At 40.0% G+C, this 19,615-nt stretch overlaps 1 protein-coding gene across 6 annotated transcripts in view; it reads right to left on the reverse strand.

Moving 5' to 3' along the window:
- The window catches only part of CDK12 (cyclin dependent kinase 12), a 96,355-nt gene that overhangs the window by 58,177 nt on the left and 18,563 nt on the right, over nucleotides 1-19,615 (reverse strand). For all 6 annotated transcript variants that reach the window (XM_059379844.1, XM_059379846.1, XM_059379843.1 and 3 more), the window contains exons 4-8: nucleotides 19,068-19,207; nucleotides 18,357-18,527; nucleotides 13,309-13,498; nucleotides 3,108-3,164; nucleotides 2,644-2,745 (exon numbers count right to left, since the gene is read on the reverse strand). In XM_059379844.1, coding sequence (XP_059235827.1) covers nucleotides 2,644-2,745; nucleotides 3,108-3,164; nucleotides 13,309-13,498; nucleotides 18,357-18,527; nucleotides 19,068-19,207 — 660 coding nt within the window. The remainder of the gene's footprint in view (nucleotides 1-2,643; nucleotides 2,746-3,107; nucleotides 3,165-13,308; nucleotides 13,499-18,356; nucleotides 18,528-19,067; nucleotides 19,208-19,615) is intronic.

Here is a 19,615-nt window from a genome sequence, read left to right on the forward strand (position 1 = left end):
TCCTAACACAAATTATGGTCTCTAAATATCATTTTCCCAAAAGGAACTAAGACTCTTGAGAGAATGGCTGATTCCAGGTGTGGCACATGAAATGAACAGGTTGAGCTTGGAACCAGAAAACAAGCAAGGCTATTTATCAAGTGCTCGGAGTGTTGGAAGGACCCACTAAACTTCTGCGGGCCAAAGACTAGAAAATGTGAATAGGAATAAAATGATAATCGTAAGTTTAAAACACATTAAAAAATTGGGGCACCTGGGTGGCTCAGTCAGTTGAGCATCTGACTCTTGATTTTAGCTCAGGTCATGGTCTTAGGGTCATGGGATCAAGCCCTACATCAGGCTCTGCACTCCGTGGAGAGTCCGCCTGGAATTCTCTCTCTCTCTGTCTCTACCACCAACTCCTGCACATTCTCTCTCTCTCAATAAATAGAAGGATCTTAAAAAAGTTTAAATCCCACCCCCCCAAAAAGTTTAAATCCTTGAGTTCATAATGAAACTAAAACAAAAAACACCCTCTCTTTGGCCATCTTTGAAGGATATTAGGAAACCACCTATCTTTTTTTTTTTTTTAAAGATTTTATTTATTTATTTAACAGACAGAGATCACAAGTAGGCAGAGAGGCAGGCAGAGAGAGAGGAGGAAGCAGACTCCCCGCTGAGCAGAGAACCCGATGCGGGGCTCGATCCCAGGACCCTGGGATCATGACCTGAGCCAAAGGCAGAGGCTTTAACCCACTGAGCCACCCAGGCGCCCCTATCTTTTTTTTTTTTTAAAAGATTTTATTTATTTATTTGAGAGAGAGAGAAAGAGCATGAGCAGGCTCGATAGGCAGAGGCAGAGAGTAAAGCAGACTCTACTAAGCAGGGACCCCAACACGGGGCTCGATCCCCATGATTCCAGGGGGAATCATGACCCAAGCTGAAGGCAGACAATTAACCACCTGAGCAAGCCACCCTGGTGCCCCCCTCAATATCTTTTTAAAACTGGTAAATATAATGAAAGAATTAAAGCTTTATCACTCTCTACTTTTCCTATAGGATTTGTACCCAGGGTTAGTAAAATAGATTGTTCTCTTTATTCCAGGAAGGAATAATATAATTACAATATCACCACCACAAAACAACCACAAATGAATGAGTGACAGTAGATCATTAATAACTGAAAACACTTCAAAAAGAGATAATTGTATATTGTATAAAGTGGGGCGTGTGTGTGTGTGTGTGTGTGTGTAAATCTGCCCTGTTAGGAATGAATATTTTAGCATACATTGTTTAGAACTGCCTCTATAATCTGATAATAGAAAGCACACTAATTTGTAGTGGATTATTTTATTGCTTTTAAATTCTCTACAGATAATTTATCCAGTTATTGTCTGTACTCTGGGCAGAGGTTCCCAATGCCTCCTACCCCCAACTTTAATGTATCATTGGCTATAATTAGAAGTACACAAAACCACCTGTAAAGTAGTTTCAGGGTCAGTGGGTGATTGGTAATCAAATTTAAATTCACCTACAATTTACAGGAAATAAAAAGGGACAAAGACCACGCTAAAGTAACAACAAAAAACACAGTGAAGATGCAATCAGCAAAATCCACACTGTGGGAAACTCTGTAAGACAAATGATCCAGCTTCTTCTAACAAAATTATAAGCTGGGGAGACTCCTCCAAGAGATGGAGGACAAAGTTATAATTAAAAGACCCGAGGGGCACCTGGGTGGCTCAGTGTGTTAAAGCCTCTGCCTTCGGCTCAAATCATGATCTCAGGTTCCTGGGATCGAGCCCTGCGTGGGGCTCTCTGCTCAGCAGGGAGCCTGCTTTCCCCTCTCTCTCTGCCTGCCTCTGCCTGCTTGTCATCTCTCTGTCAAATAAATAAATAAAATCTTTAAAAAAAAATATATATATATATATAAATAAATAAATAAAATCTTAAAAAAATAAAAATAAAAATAAAAAAGACCTGAAACAATTGTAATCTATGGACCTTAACTGAATGTATTTGGACCTTAATTCAAACTCAGTTAAAAGGAAAGAAAAAGACATTTGGGGAAATGTTTTTTAAAAAAGTATGTCTCTGTTATTAGGAAATACTCAACAGGGGTATCTGGGTGGCTCAGTGGGTTAAGCCGCTGCCTTCGGCTCAGGTCATGATCTCAGGGTCCTGGGATCTAGTCCTGCATTGAGCTCTCTGAGTGGTGGGGAGCCTGCTTCCCCCTCTTTGCCTACTTGTGATCTCTCTGTCAAATAAATAAATAAAATCTTTTAAAAAAAGGAGGGGCGCCTGGGTGGCTCAGTGGGTTAAGCCCCTGCCTTCGGCTCAGGTCATGATCTCAGGGTCCTGGGATTGAGCCCCACATCGGGCTCTCTGTTCGGCAGGGAGCCTGCCTCCCTCTCTCTCTCTCTGCCTGCCTCTCCATCTACTTGTGATTTCTCTCTGTCAAATAAATAAACAAAATCTCTAATAAATAAATAAATAAATAAAATTTAAAAAGGAAATATTCAACAGATTTCTCTGAATTCTGGCTAAAAGTTTATCCCCATCCTTTCAAGCTTAATAAAAACTACAAAAAGCCATTGTAGAGAGAAAACAGATACAAGTTTAACATGTAAATTAAAATCAAAGAGAAAGCACAGAGAGACTTACCCACAGCTCCAAACATCAATGGCTGGTGTATAACGCTCCTCTCCCAGCAGAAGTTCTGGAGGTCGGTACCACAAAGTGATGACTTTGTTTGTGTAAGGGCGACTGAAATGTAAAAACAACCATGACATAAATTTACAATGGGTTCTGATGGAAAAAATAAAACAAAAAAACTTGTACAAGTAAATGCAAATAGAACTTGAAAAGTGGATTGTCAAAACAGCTCCATAGCAATCTAATAGTTCAAAAGTGAACTGGACAGAAGGTAGGAGATGAAAAAGTAACCTGCATTCCAATTTGGGTTGATTTATTTCAGGCTAAGCCTGATTCAAGAATTTAGACAGAATTAACACATTTAGAAAATTAGGAAACTCTGAAAATTATTGTAACTTGCAGAATATTAGAATATCCAAGAATAAAAAGGATTCTTTCTTTTTTCACACAGGTAATTCTGAGGAATGCCTCACCTCTCTTCAGAGTTATAGAGCCGTGCAAGTCCAAAATCTGCTAGTTTGATTTGCCCACTGTAAAAGAAAAAAAAAATCATTTTTATAAAAAGTAACAATAGCAGCCTCCTCATTATACCCAAACAGTAAGGCATAAATTTGGGAGTTAAAGGAATTACAACAATGAAATTTTAACCTATGTTCTCTTAGTTCTGTTCTTAATGGTCGGTCACTCTCCCAGATTAAGGCTCTTTTGACTACTTTGGTTTACAAAGCCTATGGCTTTCTTTTTTGAGTACTACTATGTTTTTGGATTTGACCCTTAAATAAATACTTATTTCTTGGCAAATAAGTCACTAAAACCTGCTAGATTAAATGCTTATTATTGGGGAAAAACGTAATGAATTGTTCTAGATTAAGAGAGATTTAAGAGGCCTAACAACCAAATCCAGTTTATAAACTTTGATCTGATTTGAAGAGACCAGCTATCCAAAGGATATTTTAACGTGAGAAAAACATGAAATATGAACTGAGTGTTAGAAGATAATCAGTAATAATCTTCTGGAGCATTTAGGGTTGAACATAATGATGTCTGTAATTTACTTTAAAATAATTCAAGCAGAAAAACTGAAAGGAAGCAAATATAGTAAAATACTAACTGTACATGTTAATTACTATATTAGTGCCTCAATTTTTCCTTGTAATTTATTTTTTCATAATAAAAAGTAAACCACAACAATACCATGGCTATAGCAGATTTTTTCAGAGAACATGACTTTGAACTGAGCACACAATTTTATGATGAATTAGGCCCCTTTTACCAACATATTGCCATTACTTCCTATACCATAAAGACATACAACTATGATCTTAGATGGGTTCTCAAAAACTTTAATATGAAATAAGAATCACTTGGAAACCTTATTAAAGGTTTCTTGGGCTTCATTCCCAGAGATGCAATTCAGAAGATCTGGCTCATTTTTCTTTTCTTTTTTTTTTAAAGTAGGCTCCACACCTGGCACAGAGCCCAACATGGGGCTTAAACTCATGACTAAAATCAAGACCTAAACTAGTATCAAGAGTCAGACCCTTAGGGGTGCCTGGGTTCCCACAAAAATCTTTTAAAAAAAAAAAAGGAACTTTATTTAAAAAAAAGAAAGAAAGAAAAAGTTGTAGCCATTCGGGCCCTGAACTTGTATTTCTTTTCTTTTGGTTTTTTTTTTTTTAAGATTTTATTTATTTATTTGGCAGAGAGAGAGAGAGAGAGATCACAAGTAGGTAGAGAGGCAGGCAGAGGGGGAGGGGGGAAAGGGGTTCCCTGCTGAGCAGAGAGTCCTATGGGGCTCAACCCACTGAATCCTCCAGGCGCCCCACAACTTGCATTTCTAAGAAGCCCACAGAAGATGATGCCAATGCTGCTGGTCTGAGAACTTTTTTAAAAATTATTTATTTATTTATGTATTTATTTATTTTTAAGATTTTATTTATTTATTTATTTGACAGAGAGAGAGAGATCACAAGTAGGCAGAGAGGCAAGCAGAGCGAGAGAGAGGAGGAAACAGGCTCCCTGCTGAGCAGAGAGCCCGATGTGGGACTCGATCCCAGGATCCTGAGATCATGACCTGAGCCAAAGGCAGCGGCTTAACCCACTGAACCACCCAGGTGCCCATTTTTTTAAAGATTCTATCTATTCATCTGACACAGAGAGAGTGAGTGCACAAGCAGGGGGAGTGGCAGGCAGGAGGAGGAGAACCAGACTCCCTGCCCAGCAGAGAGCCCCAATACAGGGAATCCCAGGACCCAGAGATCAAGACCCGAGCTGAATGCAGATACTTAACCAACTGAGCCAGCCAGGTATCCCTGAGAACCACACTTTTGAGAACCATGCCCTTAAACGGATCACACATAAGTTTCACTCTCCTAAGCATTCTGTCCTTGACAGTGATGTCAACGTAAAATGTCAGAAAACTTTTTAAACTATTAACTATTCTGGATTAACCATATTTATCTAAATTCTTCACATTTACTGCTTGTGTAACTTCTTGGGTAATGAAAAGCCAGTTCACTCTTTTTAAGGTACTAGGGATAGCTGAGATCAGATAGAAAAGTAAAACCATAGGGAAAAAAAAGGCTATGCTAGGTGCCCCTCAATTATGAGCAATGGGACAAAATATTAAAACAAAGTAATTTGGGGGACCTGGTGGCTCAGTTCGTTAAGTGTCTGCCTTCAGCTCAGGTCATAACCTCAGGGTCCTGGGACTGAGCCCCACATCGGGCTCCCACTCATTGGAGAGTCTGCTTCTCCCTCCCCCTTTCTCCTCCCCTACGCTCATGTTCTCTCTCTCAAATAAATTAATAAAATCTTAAATAAATAAATACATACATACATACATACAAAGTAACTACTGGCTATACAATTTTAAATTAAAACAACCCTATCATTCCTAGTAAAGATCATTGGGCACCTTATTCACTTGCCCCAAATATCATGTCATTTTAAAATTCAATTTACAGGGGCGCCTGGGTGGCTCAGTGGTTTGGGCTGCTGCCTTCGGCTCGGGTCATGATCTCAGGGTCCTGGGATCGAGCCCCGCATCGGGCTCTCTGCTCCGCAGGAAGCCTGCTTCCCTCTTTCTCTCTCTCTGCCTGCCTCTCTGCCTACTTGTGATCTCTGTCTGTCAAATAAATAAATAAAATCTTTAAAAAAAAAAAAAAATTTCAATTTACAAGCAAATTCTAAGAAAAGCAAAAAGAAAAGGACTAGCGGACTTGAGTCCTATAATGAGACATAAAGAGTTCCTCAAATTTCTCAGCATCCTCACTCTTAGAACCTGAGATGATCCAGGCCTGAAAGCACAAAGAACTAAAAGTTAAAATGGCAAGAGATATATAACTATGGAAAATTAGGCTAGACCTAAACATCACCAAGCACCTAGCGTATTTTATAGTCTACTCTCTTATCTCCAGTAAATGACCTCCTTCATTAAAAAGAGAAGTCCTGGGGGGCGCCTGGGTGGCTCAGTGGATTGAGCCGCTGCCTTCGGCTCAGGTCATGATCTCAGTGTCCTGGGATCGAGCCCCGCGTCGGGCTCTCTGCTCAGCGGGGAGCCTGCTTCCCCCTCTGTCTCTGCCTACCTCTATGCCTACTTGTGATCTCTCTCTCTCTGTCAAATAAAATAAAAATTAAAATTAAAAAAAAAAAAAAAAGAAGTCCTGGGACGCCTGGGTGGCTCAGTTGGTTAAGCAGCTGCCTTCGGCTCAGGTCATGATCCCAGCGTCCTGGGATCGAGTCCCACATCGGGCTCCTTGCTCCGCAGGGAGCCTGCTTCTCCCTCTGACTCTGCCTTCCACTCTGCCTGTGCTCGCTCTCGCTCGCTCTCTGACAAATAAATAAAATCTTTAAAAAAAAGAAAAAAGAAAAAAGAGAAGTCCTAGGACATCTGGGTGGCCCAGTCAGTAAAGTATTTGCCTTTGGCTCAGATCAAGATCCCAGGGTTCTGGGATCTGGCTCCGAAACCGGCAGCAAGTCTGCTTCTCTCTCTCTCCTCCCCATTCAGGCTCTCTTGCTATCTCTGTTTCTCTCTCAAATAAATAAAGTCTTAAAATTAAAAAAAAAACAACAAAAACAAACCCAGAAATCATCAGGTGGGAGCTACTTGACATTCTTTTATCCACATAACCTTAATTGCATCTGTAAGTTTCCCTTTGGAGGGCCTGGGTGGCTCAGTTAAGTGCATACCCTTGGCTCAAGTGGTGAATTTGGGGTCCTGGGATCAAGCCCAGAGTTGGGCTCTCTGCTCAGTGGGGAGTCAGCTTCTCCCTCTCTCTCCGTGTTCTCTCTCAAATAAATAAATAAAATCTTTAAAATAAAAAATCTTTAAAATATATAAGAGGTTAAGCCTCTGCCTTTGACCTGGGTCATGATCTCAGGGTCCTGGGATGGAGGCCCGCAGCAAGCTCTCTGCTCAGTAGGGAGTCTGCTTCCCCCTCTCTCGCTGCCTACTGCTCTGCCTACTTGTGATCTCTCTCTCTAAAATCTTAAAAAAAAGAAGAGGCTTTATTAAAAAAAAAAATATATATATATATATATATATACACATATATAACCTTTCTTCTTTCAATTATAGAAAAAGTGTGTCAATTTCTCTTATTCAAGGATAATCAATACCTCTAATTGTGGCCACTATAACCTGTGGCCTTGATTCCATCTCCTCTAGAACCTTGATCCTTTAAATTATTTTTGTTCTTTTAAAAAATTAATTAATTAATTCTTTGTTCTTTCTTGAATCTTCAATTTCTCCCTACTGATTTTCTTTTCCCTTAGTATTTAAATATGCTCAAACCTCTGTATCCTTAAAACATAGAATGTAGGGCGCCTAGGTGTCTGTCTTCAGCTCAGGTCATGACCCCAGGGTCCTGGGATGGAGGACCATACCAGGTTCCCTACTCAGCAAGAAGCCTGCTTCTCCCTTGCCCTCTCCCCCTGCTTGTGTTCCCTCTCTCACTCTGTCAAATAAATGCATATAAACTTTTAAATAAATAAATAAATAGTAAAAATTAAAGACACACCTACCATCACCTTCCCATTAACTGTGCTACCCACCAACTTACCACACAGTGTCAATGCTGACCTTTTAATGTTCAGATTCCTTCTCTGGTCTTATCATCTGGCTGCATCACCTGATATATATGACCATCCCTTCTTAAACCTTTTTTTTTTTTTTTTAAGATTTATTTATTTGACACACAGAGAGAGAAAGAGTGAGAGTGAGTGTGACGGGGAGCAAAGGGAGAGAATCTCAACCAGACTCTGCATTGAATGCCACTGGAGCCAGACACCGGGCTCCATCTCAGGATCCTGAAATCCTGATGTAAGCCAAAACCAAGAATCAGATGTTCAACCAACTAAGTCATCCAGGTGCTCCTAAACCTGCCTATTTTAGGTTCATGATATTTCCTCATTTTCTCTGTATCTTTCTGACCATTCCCTTGGATTCCATCTTCTGACACCTTTTCTCTGCTGTAACTCCTAAACTAAACTATACTGCTAGTCTGGAACTTCAATGTGACCATATGCCTATGAGATATCACTACCCTGGATATGCAACAGCCATATCCAAAAGGGATTTACTCTTCACTCACCTGTCCTGCTTTTCCTTTTACATTACCTATATTGATGATTATGCTACCCATCTAGTTATTTTCTTAAGTCAGAAATCTGTGAGTTCCATTAAAGCACTCTCATTCATTTTCTACCACTCATTTACTCACCAAAGTCTATTGATCCACAAAGTTGATCCTGTCCATCTCTATTAGAAAAGCCTTGGTTAGTTGAAACACTGACAATTTCTTATCATATTCTTAATAGGTCTCCCTGGCTCTAGTCTATACCATATTAGAATGACCATTTAGTGATTTTTCTAAAAGAGGAGACTAATTGTGTCTCTCCACCACCTAAAATGACTTGGTCTCATTTATATTTGTGTAAGGAAGGTATAACAAACATCATGGAGCCCAGCTCTGCTTTCCTCCCTCTCTCATCAACTGCCTTCACTTCCTGGTCCAGGTGAGGGCTCCTTACCATTTTCTCCAGGTCATCTCACCCCAAATGCTCTATGTAAACAGAGCCAAACAGGCAAGAGCAAAGGCTGAATGGATCAGATTAGATCATAAGACTCCTGCATCCTGCTAAGAAGCAACCTGAAGAGGAAGTTCAGTTTAGTCTAGAATCTCATCAGCTTCCTGAATATGGGAAGACAGGGAGGGGGCCTGACCTAACAGAAAGGTCAACAAACAGGACTGCAGTTTATTCCCTGACCTGAGACATCCCCCTTAGAGAAGCAAAGGGAACCAAGACAAGTATATGCTATAGTCCAGAATGCTGCAAGGTGAGAGCCATCATTAAATTTTTGAAGCATTATTACTATGGATGTAGATTAACCAAACCCAGCTCTAACGAAAATTGTGGGTACAGAGATACCGACAGAGGACGCCTGGGTGCCTGGGTGTCTCAGTTTGTTAAGCAGCTGCCTTCGGCTCAGGTCATGATCCCAGTGTCCTGGGATCGAGTCCCACATCGGGCTCCTTTCTCAGCGGGGAGCCTGCTTCTCCCTCTGCCTCTGCCTGCCATTCTGTCTGCCTGTGCTCGCTCTCTCTCCCTTTCTCTCTCTGAAAAATAAATAAAATCTTAAAAAAAAAAAAGATACTTACAAGATAATCTTTTACCATCATGTTTTGTCTCACAAAGTATTTTAAGTATGACAATATATAATAATTAGATACATCATAGAAAATAATTTAAAATAATGCATGAACTGTATAATTTTAAAATACAAATTAACTGTTTAATTAATTAATTTTTTTAAAAAATTTATTTGACAGAGAGAGATCACAAGTAGGCAGAGAGGCAGGCAGAGAGAGAGGAGGAAGCAGGCTCCCTGCTGAGCAGAAAGCCTGATACCGGGCGCCTGGGTGGCTCAGTGGGTTAAGCCACTGCCTTCGGCTCAGGTCATGATCTCAGGGTCCTGGGATCGAGTCCCGCATCGGGCTCTCTGCTCAGCAGGGAACCTGCTTCCTCCTCTCTCTCTCTCTGCCTGCCTCTCTGCCTACTTGTAATCTCTCTCTGTCAAATAAATAAATAAAATCTTAAAAAAAAAAAAAAAAAAGAAAGCCTGATACCCAGCTCCATCCCAAGACCTGAGATCATGACCTGAGCTGAAGGCAGCGGCCTAACCCATTGAGCCACCCAGGCGCCCCGTTTAATTTATTTTTTGAGAGAGTGAACAAGCAAGCAGGGAGAAGGCCAGAGGGAGAGAATCTCAAGCTGACTCCACCCTGAGCACAGAGCTGGATACAGGGCTCAATCTCACCACCCTGAGATCATGACCTGAGCTGAAATCAAGAGTTGGATCCCCAATTGACTGAAACACCCAGGTGCCCCTAAGTGTATAATTTAAAAACAAAAAAACCAGCACCACTCAATGGCTTTCATCTACAGTGTAAGTTCTTTTTTTTTTTTTTTAAAGATTTTATTTATTTATTTATTTGACAGAGAGAGAGAGAGATATCACAGGTAGGCAGAGAGGCAGGCAGAGAGAGAAAGAAGCGGGTTTCCTGCTGAGCAGAGAGCCCGATGCTGGACTCCATCCCAGGATCCTGAGATCATGACCTGAGCCGAAGGCAGTGGCTTAACCCACTGAGCCACCCAGACGCCCTATAGTGTAAGTTCTTTAGCAAGATATAAAAGATCCTTAAATTGGCTCCTTGCAACTATCCAGCTTCATCTCATCATTATGTGCTTTACTCTTCTTGCTCTAGATATATTTACCTATTTACATTTTTCTCAGATACTGCACATTCATTTTCTTATTTATGTGATCTTGCCCATGTAATTTCTTTTACTTAGAAATTTAACCCTCTGTTGTATGTCTTTCTGATAAATTCCTATTTACTCATCAAAATTGCATCTTCCCAGATGCTCCCAGATTCAAGGAAAAAAAAAAAAAAAGGTAGGGATGGGTGGGGCTTAGGGGCACTTGCCTGGCTCAGTGGGTAGAGATACAACTCTTGATCTTGGGGTTGAGACCTTACTTTATTTATTTGATAGACAGATCACACATAGGCAGAGAGGCAGGCAGGGAGAGGAAGGGAAGCAGGCTCCCTGCTGAGCAGAGAACCCGATATGGGGCTCGATCCCAGGACCCTGGGATCATGACCTGAGCCGAAGGCAGAGGCTTTAACCCACTGAGCCACCCAGGCACCCCTAGGGTTGAGACATTACTTAATTAGCCATCACATGTGTGGGGGGGGTGAGGAGTGCTTAATAAATATTTACTGGATTGAGTGATTTATTTGTTAGCTCCCCTATTAAACTCTAAGCTTTCTAGTGACCAACTATCCCATGTGGGACCTCCAGTGCTAAAACTAGGACAGGGGCACCGAACTGGCTAAATTGGTGGAGCATGTAACTTAATCCTGGGGTCCTGGGTTCAAGCCTCACAATTGGGTGTTGAGGTTACTTAAGGATAAAAAAATCTGGGGGCGCCTGGGTGGCTCAGTGGGTTAAAGCCTCTGCCTTTGGCTTGGGTCAGGGTCCCAGAGTCCTGATATCAAACCCTGCATCGGGCTCTCTGCTCAGCGGGGAGCCAGCTTTCCTTCCTTTCTCTGCCTACTTGTGATCTCTGTCTGTCAAATAAATAAATAAAATCTAGGGGCGCCTGAGTGGCTAGGTGGGTTAAAGCCTCTGCCTTTGGCTCAGGTCATCAACCCAGGGTCCTGGGATCAAGCCCCGCATCGGGCTCTCTGCTAAGTGGGGAGTCTGCTTCCTCCTCTCTGCCTACTTGTGATTTCTTTCTGTCAAATAAATAAATAAAATCTTTTAATAAATAAATAAACAAACAAAATCTTTTAATAAAGAAATAAATAAATAATTTTTTAAGAAAATAAAAAATCTGGGGTGCCTGCGTGGCTCAGTCATTGAGCAGCTGCCTTCGGCTCGGGTTGTGATCCCAGAGTCCTGGAACTGAGTCCTACATCCGGCTCCTGGCTCAGCAGGAAGCCTGCTTCTCCCTCTCCCACCCCTCCTGCTTGTGTTCCCCCTCTCAGTGTGTCTCTCTCTGTGAAATAAATAGACGAGGGGCACCTGGGTGGCTCAGTGGTTGAGGCCTCTGTCTTCGGCTCGGGTCATGATCCCAGGGTCCTGGGATCGAGCCTCGCATCGGGCTCTCTGCTCCGCGGGGAGCCTGCTTCCTCCTCTCTCTCTGCCTGCCTCTCTGCCTACTTGTGGTCTGTCTGTCAAATAAATAAATAAAAAAAAAAAAAAAAAAAAAAAAGAAATAAATAGACGAAATCTTAAAAAAAGAAAAAAAGAAAAAATAAATCTTGGGGTGCCTGGGTGGCTCAGAGGGTTAAGCCTCTGCCTTCAGCTCAGGTCATGGTTTCAGGGTCCTGGGATCAAACCCCACATCAGGCTCTCTGCTCAGCAGGGAGCCTGCTTCCCCTCTCTCTGCCTGCTACGCTGCCTTGTGATCTCTCTCTCTGTGTCAAATAAACAAATAAAATCTTTTTTAAAAAATTTTTATAAATAAATAAATAAATAAATAATCTTTAGGGGCACCTGGGTGGCCCAGTCAGTTAAGTACAAGACTCTTGATTTCACCTCACAGCCTGATTTCAGTGTGTGAGATTGAGACCTGTATTGGGCTCAGCGCTGGGAATGGAGCCTGCTTAAGAGTCTCTCTCTGCCTTTCCCTCTTCCTGGTTGCCTGCTCTCTTAAAAAACAAACAACAAACCCCAAACTTAAAATAAATAAGTAAAACCAGGACAGTCCTTGGGCAACTCTGTGTAGTTGGTTATATCACTCCACAAAGATGAGAAATAAGTCATAATCATTCTATAACTCTATGCAGATAGTAGTATTTGTTAAATATAACTGAACGGAAATGTATTTTAAAAATGGGTGAATCAGGGCGCCTGGGTGGCTCAGTGGGTTAATCTCAGGGTCGTGGGATTGAGTCCCGCATCGAGCTCTCTGCTCAGCAGGGAGCCTGCTTCCCTTCCTCTCTCTCTGCCTGCCTCTCTGCCTACTTGTGATCTCTCTCTGTCAAATAAATAAATAAAATCTTTAAATTAATTAATTAATTAATTAATTAATAATAAAAATAAAAATGGGTGAATCAGTCAAAGATGGCTACAAACAGCCCAGTTACCTAAAGAACCAAACACTAGTATAACTTCAATAGTATCAGACTTGGGAGTTAAGTGCTTGGCAGAAAGATCAACCACCAGCTACACCTGTGTTTACTCTGAAATTTGATAACGGAGAGTCTCAAGAATAGCTGTAAGAGCAGGCATGTTTCTCCCCACTTAAACAAGGGAGAATTTCACTGAGAACTCAACGTGTGTTTTAATTTGCCAAAAACCACAATAATATTTACTAACTATGGCAAAAAGCTCTCTGAATGTTCCTGTAGGATATGAGTGATTTCATAAAATGTCTGCAATTAAAAAACCTTTATAATCCTACCTTTTTAAATTCTTTACCAACAAGTCTCAAGACTCTGCTCATAAGAATAACCCTATCGTAAGATGTTCCTATAGTACAATCATCAGATGTATGTAAATGCAAAAAACTGCATCATTGGGTCTACCTGTAACCCCAACTAACCAGCTGGGTCAGAAGAGAGGGAGAAAATGGTTAACTTTATTTGGTTACTACATTACCTGTTGTTCAGCAAAATGTTAGAACACTTAATATCCCGATGCAGGAAATTCTTTTTGTGACAGTAATCCAATCCTTCCATTAGCTGTTTCATGAATGACTTGATATGGTCCTCAGAAAAGTGTACCAAACCAGATTCTAACAGTCCCATTAAGTCATGGTCCATATACTCAAATACAAGGTAAAAGGCACCTATACAAAAATGAAAAAGAAAATTAAAACAAGAGGAAAAGGACACTGAAATGACAATGCCTCAAATTTTAATATAATTTTGGGGTGCACCATAAGGCTCTCTGAAACAACTACTTAATTTTATAAATGAAGAAACTCAGAAAACTTAAATAACTTGCCCTTTCTAATAACAAATAACAGAAATACTATTTTAATTAATCCTCTGACTTTTAACCCAATGCTCTTTGATCTATTTACTTGAGGAGAACAACTGCCCTGATCAAGTTGATACTACTAGTCTTCTACAATCTAAGTCAGTTGGCAAATTATAGGCCTCAGGCCAAATCTAGGCTGCTGTTTGTCACTGTAAAATAAAGTTTTATTTGTTATAACTATGCCCATTTGTTACTATGCCAATATTGTCTATGGCTACTTCTGTATAAGTCTTTACCTCAGTTAGATTTAATAGGACTCACATAACATGTCAGGGATAGCACAGTATATACAGTATAAATTACTAGTGAAATTCATAATATTTAAGAAATGAGTGGTGCCTGGGTGGCTCAATGGGTTAAGGCCTCTGCCTTCGGCTTAGGTCGTGATCCCAGGGTCCTGGGATCAAGTCCTGCATCTGGCTATCAAGCCCCACATTGGGCTCTCTGCTCAGTGGGGAGCCTACTTCCTCCTCTCTCTCTGCCTGCTTCTCTGTCTGCATGTGATCTCTGTCAAATAAATAAATAAAATCTTAAAAATAAAAAAGAAAAAGAATTGAAAGGTGAACCTTCTAATTAAACTCCTTAAATTTAGAAGTAGATAAAAGGGGTGCCTGTGTGGCTCAGTTGGTTAAGCAACTGCCTTTGGCTAAGATCATGATCCTGGAATCGAGTCCCATAACGGTCTCCCAGCTCCATGGGGAGTCTGCTTCTCCCTCTGACCCTCTCCCCTCTCATACTCTCTCTCTCAAATAAAATCTGTATTAAAAAAAAAAAGTAGATAAAGGGATAAGTGATAAGTATGCTAAAAGAATTGTAAAAAATCTGAAATCCATGCTGTCTTTCCACTTCAGCAGGGTATATGACAAAGACAAATATTTTAACATAAACAGTTTTAAACCTAGGTTAGACAATTATATATCCAGTCTAAAATTCTGTCTCCTACCAGCATAAGGGCAAGCAATCTTAATCTAGAGGGCAGGCTTCAAGGATTCTTTGAACTCCCTGAAAGAGTATGCAATATTTTAAACACATAATATGCAACATTTTGAACTTATTTTTTTAAAGTATGGATCCTTAAGATGTTAAAAGAGGTCCATAACCCCCCAAAACTTAAGAAACACTGCATTAAAGGAATATCTTAGATATAGTCAAGAGCTCATACAAACTAATAAGAAAAACACCAACTGCAAAAGATAAGTAGATAGAGGACACAAAAGGACAACTCAAAGAAAAGACCATAAGTGAAGCTGATAAACATGGACACGTTTAACATGTTTAAGCTGATAAACATGATAAACATGGAAAAAAACTCAGAAATAACAGAAGGAATGTAATCCAAAATAATGACATTAGGGGCGCCTGGGTGGCTCAGTGGGATAAAGCCTCAAGGCCTTCAACTCAGGTCATGGTCTCAGGGTCCTGGGATTGAGCCCCACATCGGGCTCTCTGCTCGGCAGGGAGCCTGCTTCCTCCTCTCTCTCTCTGCCTGCCTCTCTGCCTACTTGTGATCTCTGTCAAATAAATAAATAAAAATTTAAAAAAAAAACACCAAAATAATGACATCATACTCCACCTACCAAAATGACAATTTACTTTTTTTAATATATTTTATTTTTTGAAAGATTTTATTTATTCATTTGATACAGGGAGAGAGTACAAATAGGGGAGCAGCTGCAGAAGAGGGAAAAGCAGGCTCCTTGCTGAGCAGGAGACCAACGCAGGGCTAGATCCCAGGACCCTGGGATCATGACCTGAGCCAAAGGCAGAAGCTTAACCGACCAAGCCACCCAGGCACCTCTGAAATGACAATTTTTTCAAAAGGTATACTCAATCTTAGGGAGGAAAAAGTGGAATGGGCACTCACAGGTGGGCATAAATAATTACTATCTTAAAAGCAATCTAATATTAAATATAAAAAATCCATTCCACCGGGGCGCCTGGGTGGCTCAGTGGGTTAAGCCTCTACCTTCGGCTCAGGTCATGATCCCGGGGGCCTGGGATCGAGTCCCGCATAGGGCTCTCTGCTCAGCTGGGAGCCTGCTTCTCCTCATCTCTCTCTCTGTCTGTCTCTCTGCCTATTTGTGATCTCTCTGTCAAATAAATAAATAAAATCTTTAAAAAGAATAAATAAAAAAAAATCCATTCCACCAAATAATTCTAAGAACCTATATTAATAAATCAAAACACAAAGATTTATGACCAAAAATGCTGAATGCAGAACTATTACATTTTTTAAACTAGTAACTAATTGGGGCGTCTGGCTGGCTCAGTCGCTAGAACATGTCACTCTTGACCTTGGTGTCATGAGTTCAAGCCCCACACTGGGCAGAGAGCTTACTTAAAAAAACAGTAATAATAGCGCCAGGGCGGCTCAGTTAAGCGTCAGACTCTTAATCTGATTTTGACTCAGATTATGACCTCAGGGTCATGAGATTGAGCCCTCAGTTGGGCTCCACGCTCATCAAGGAGTCTGCTTGACATAAAGAATCTCTCTGCCTCTCCCACCACTCATGCAAATGTACTCTTTCACTAAGAATAAATCGGGGGGGGGGGGGCCTGGGTGGCTCAGTGGGTTAAGCTTCTGCCTTCGGTTCAGATCATGATCTCAGGGTCCTGGGACCAAGCCCTGCATAGGTCTCTCTGCTCAGCAGGGAACCTGCTTCCCTCTCTCTCTGCCTGCCTCTCTGCCTACTTGTGATCTTCCTCTCTCTGTCAAATAAATAAATAAAATCTTTTAAAAAATCAATCTCAATCAAACAATCTTGGTGCACCTAGGTGGCTCAGTCGGTTAAACCTCTGCCTTCGGCTGAGGTCATGGTCTCAGGGACCTGGGATCGAGCTCCTCTGCTCAGCAGAGAGCCTGCATTCCCCTCTCTCACTGCCTGCCTCTCTGCCTACTTGTGATTTTGCTGTCAAATAAATAAAATCTTAAAAACAAACAAACAAATAAATAAATCTTTAAAAAATAATAATAAATAAAATAAATGGGCAACTAACTGCTCAAGAGAGACTGATTAAGTAAATGTAGATTCTTCTAGCCTTATGCAGTCATTAAAGCACATTAATGACATGGGAAATGACTTACTACAAATGTAGACTCATCTAGCCTTATGCAGTCATTAAAGCACATTAATGACATGGGAAATGACTTACACTAAATACACTTGATCTCAGTTATGCTAAAATAAATATAACATATTTAGAATACTTAGAAAGAAATACATCAAAATGCTAATACTATAGTGGTTTTCTATGGATGGTGGTAGACTGGGATGGAGTGGGAGAGAAATGATTGCCATTTTCTTTTTCTTACCCTTCCACATTTTTAATTTTACCACAATGGGTATGCATCACATCCATTTATTCACTTTTATTATTTTATGATTTTTTAAAAAGAATTTAAACAGTACATGGTAAACTATTTAAACAGTATAGAACAGCAAAGGAAAATTAAACTCCACTCCAGAAGAAACCAATTAACATATTCTTGTTTATCTTTAGAAAAACTACCTACACATTTTACTATTCTTATAATCAGAAGAAGTTAAGACACACCCAGTCTACCAGAACACCAGTATTCTTAATTCTATTCTGGTCTAACATCCATAAATTTATCTAACTACTGTTATATAAGCAGAATTTCTTTTCATTTCCTTACAACTACTTCTACTATTTAATAAAACTAAAAACAAAAACTACTTCTACCAAACTTGAGAAGTGCTACTCTCCTAGTGCTAATATCTTTAAGGGTTTATAAATAAGCCCAGCTTAACTTTACCTATTACCTTCCTAATTTTATGTACTTCAATTGTATTCTCTCTTAACATTCCAGACTATATTCATAGATGTCATTTCTTCATAAAAGAAATGTTCAGATTTGCCTTAATAAAAGTGGGTTGAATGACATATATAGACTACTTCAAACATAAGTATGAATGAACAATTTTATCCCCCAAAGAGACAAAAGTTACAAATCCAGGAAAACAAACCAGTATGTGATCTAAAGATTGTTTTAGAAATATCTGTTTTGAATTCTAAACTGTAAGTGCAAAGCCATGTAAAAATATGGATGCCTTATAAAAAATGACGAGAAGGGATGACGTAAGAATGAAAGTAACTGTGGGCACCTGGGTGATAGCCAGTTAAGTATTCCACACATGATCTTAGCTCAGGTCTTGATCTCAGGGTCATGAGTTCAAGGCCCATGCTGGGCTCCATGCTGGACATGGAGCCTACTTCAAAAAAAAAAAAAGAGAGGGGCACCTGGGTGGCTCAGTGGGTTAAGGCCTCTGCCTTAGGCTCAGGTCGTGATCCCGGGGTCCCGGGATAGAGCCCCACATCGGGCTCTCTGCTCAGCAAGGAGCCTGCTTCCCCCTCTCTGCCTGCCTCTCTGCCTACTTGTGATCTCTGTCTGTCAAATAAATAAATAAAATCTTTAAGAAAAAAAAAAAAGAGAGACTAACTGATAAAGCTGGGTTTAATTTCCATTACTATTATTATAATTTGTTAAAAAAAAAAAAAAAAAGAGAGAGAGAGAGAGACTTCAAAACTAACATCTTCACTCCAGTATGGATTCAAGAAGTTGGTCAAATAGGCAAACAAGCTAAGAGAAAAAAATAAGATGTATCGATCTACTCTGTAGAAATACAATTCCTTGCTAGTACCTTTGTCCTTCTTGAAATCCAGTGCATCCTGTTTATCCGTAACAATTTCCTTCATGTTAACAACACTTCGGTGGATTAGCTGACGAAGGATTTTGATCTCACGAATGGCTGTGATTGGGAAGCCCTCCTTCTCATTGTCCAGTCTCACCTTTTTCAGGGCCACTAGCTCTCCTGTTACAACAAATTCAAACTATTACATTATCAATTAGCATTTTTTGGCCAGCTAGTATATGCCCAAAGTTGCTCTGAAAGACCGATTTAGCTTACTTTAATGCTATATACCAGATACTTTTATACCTCAAAAAAACAAAACAAAACTCCATGTTCCCTTTCTTGCCTTTTTTTTTTAAGACTTGTATTTCTTAATTCAGTATTCAGCAAGGCCTAAAAATTCTGAATTATTAAAATATGCCAAAAATCCAACTACTTCATTTTAAGGACAAACCCCTACCAAAGAGCAACCTATAAATTTTATTTCTACTCTCTTAAATTCCCAGCAAGCTTATTATAAAGTATTAACAATGGACATCAGATAAAGAGGAAGGTTTTTAAACAGTAATAATAATACGATTCTTCTGGAAAATTTTAGTCTTTTAGTAACTTTTGGAAACCAAATTAGAACTCGAAATTCACTTTTGCTAAGTCTACTTTAGCATTAGTACTGCAAAATTTTTATACTTCTGACATCTAGAATTTTGTGGCAATATTTACCTGTGTCTTTGTCCTTGGCTTTATATACTTGGCCATAGGTTCCCTCTCCAATAATCCCAATAATGTCGAACTTATCTACACAGCGTTTTCCCCAGTCACTTTCTGTTTGTCTTCTTTCTCCATAACGAGGACAACAAATTCTAAACAAAAAGACAAAAAAAAAAAGGAGCCCCCCCAAGACAAACCAAATAAAATTATTTTAAAAACTTAAGTGTATTCAAAGAAGAAAACAGAATTCTTTTATGATGATTCTCTGACCCATGAATCTTGTATGAATTTCTTTATTAAAAAGGCAGGAATCAAATGATATGAAATAAATGGTCTCTCACAGTGGCTAAGACAGATTTTTGCTTCACGAAGGCATAAGATCAAATAATAGATGTGCTGCTTATTTTCTTATCTACTGAATGGGAAAAGAATCCTACATCATAGGGCTACTATGTGTAAGCCTGATGATTCACAGACCTGTATAGCTGGGGCGAATACTACATTATACGTTAATAAAAAAAAATTTTAGGGGCGCCTGGGTGGCTCAGGGGGTTAAAGCC

This window comes from Mustela nigripes, chromosome 16 (genome assembly GCF_022355385.1).
Source record: "Mustela nigripes isolate SB6536 chromosome 16, MUSNIG.SB6536, whole genome shotgun sequence".
In the NCBI taxonomy this organism is placed as follows: domain Eukaryota; kingdom Metazoa; phylum Chordata; class Mammalia; order Carnivora; family Mustelidae; genus Mustela; species Mustela nigripes.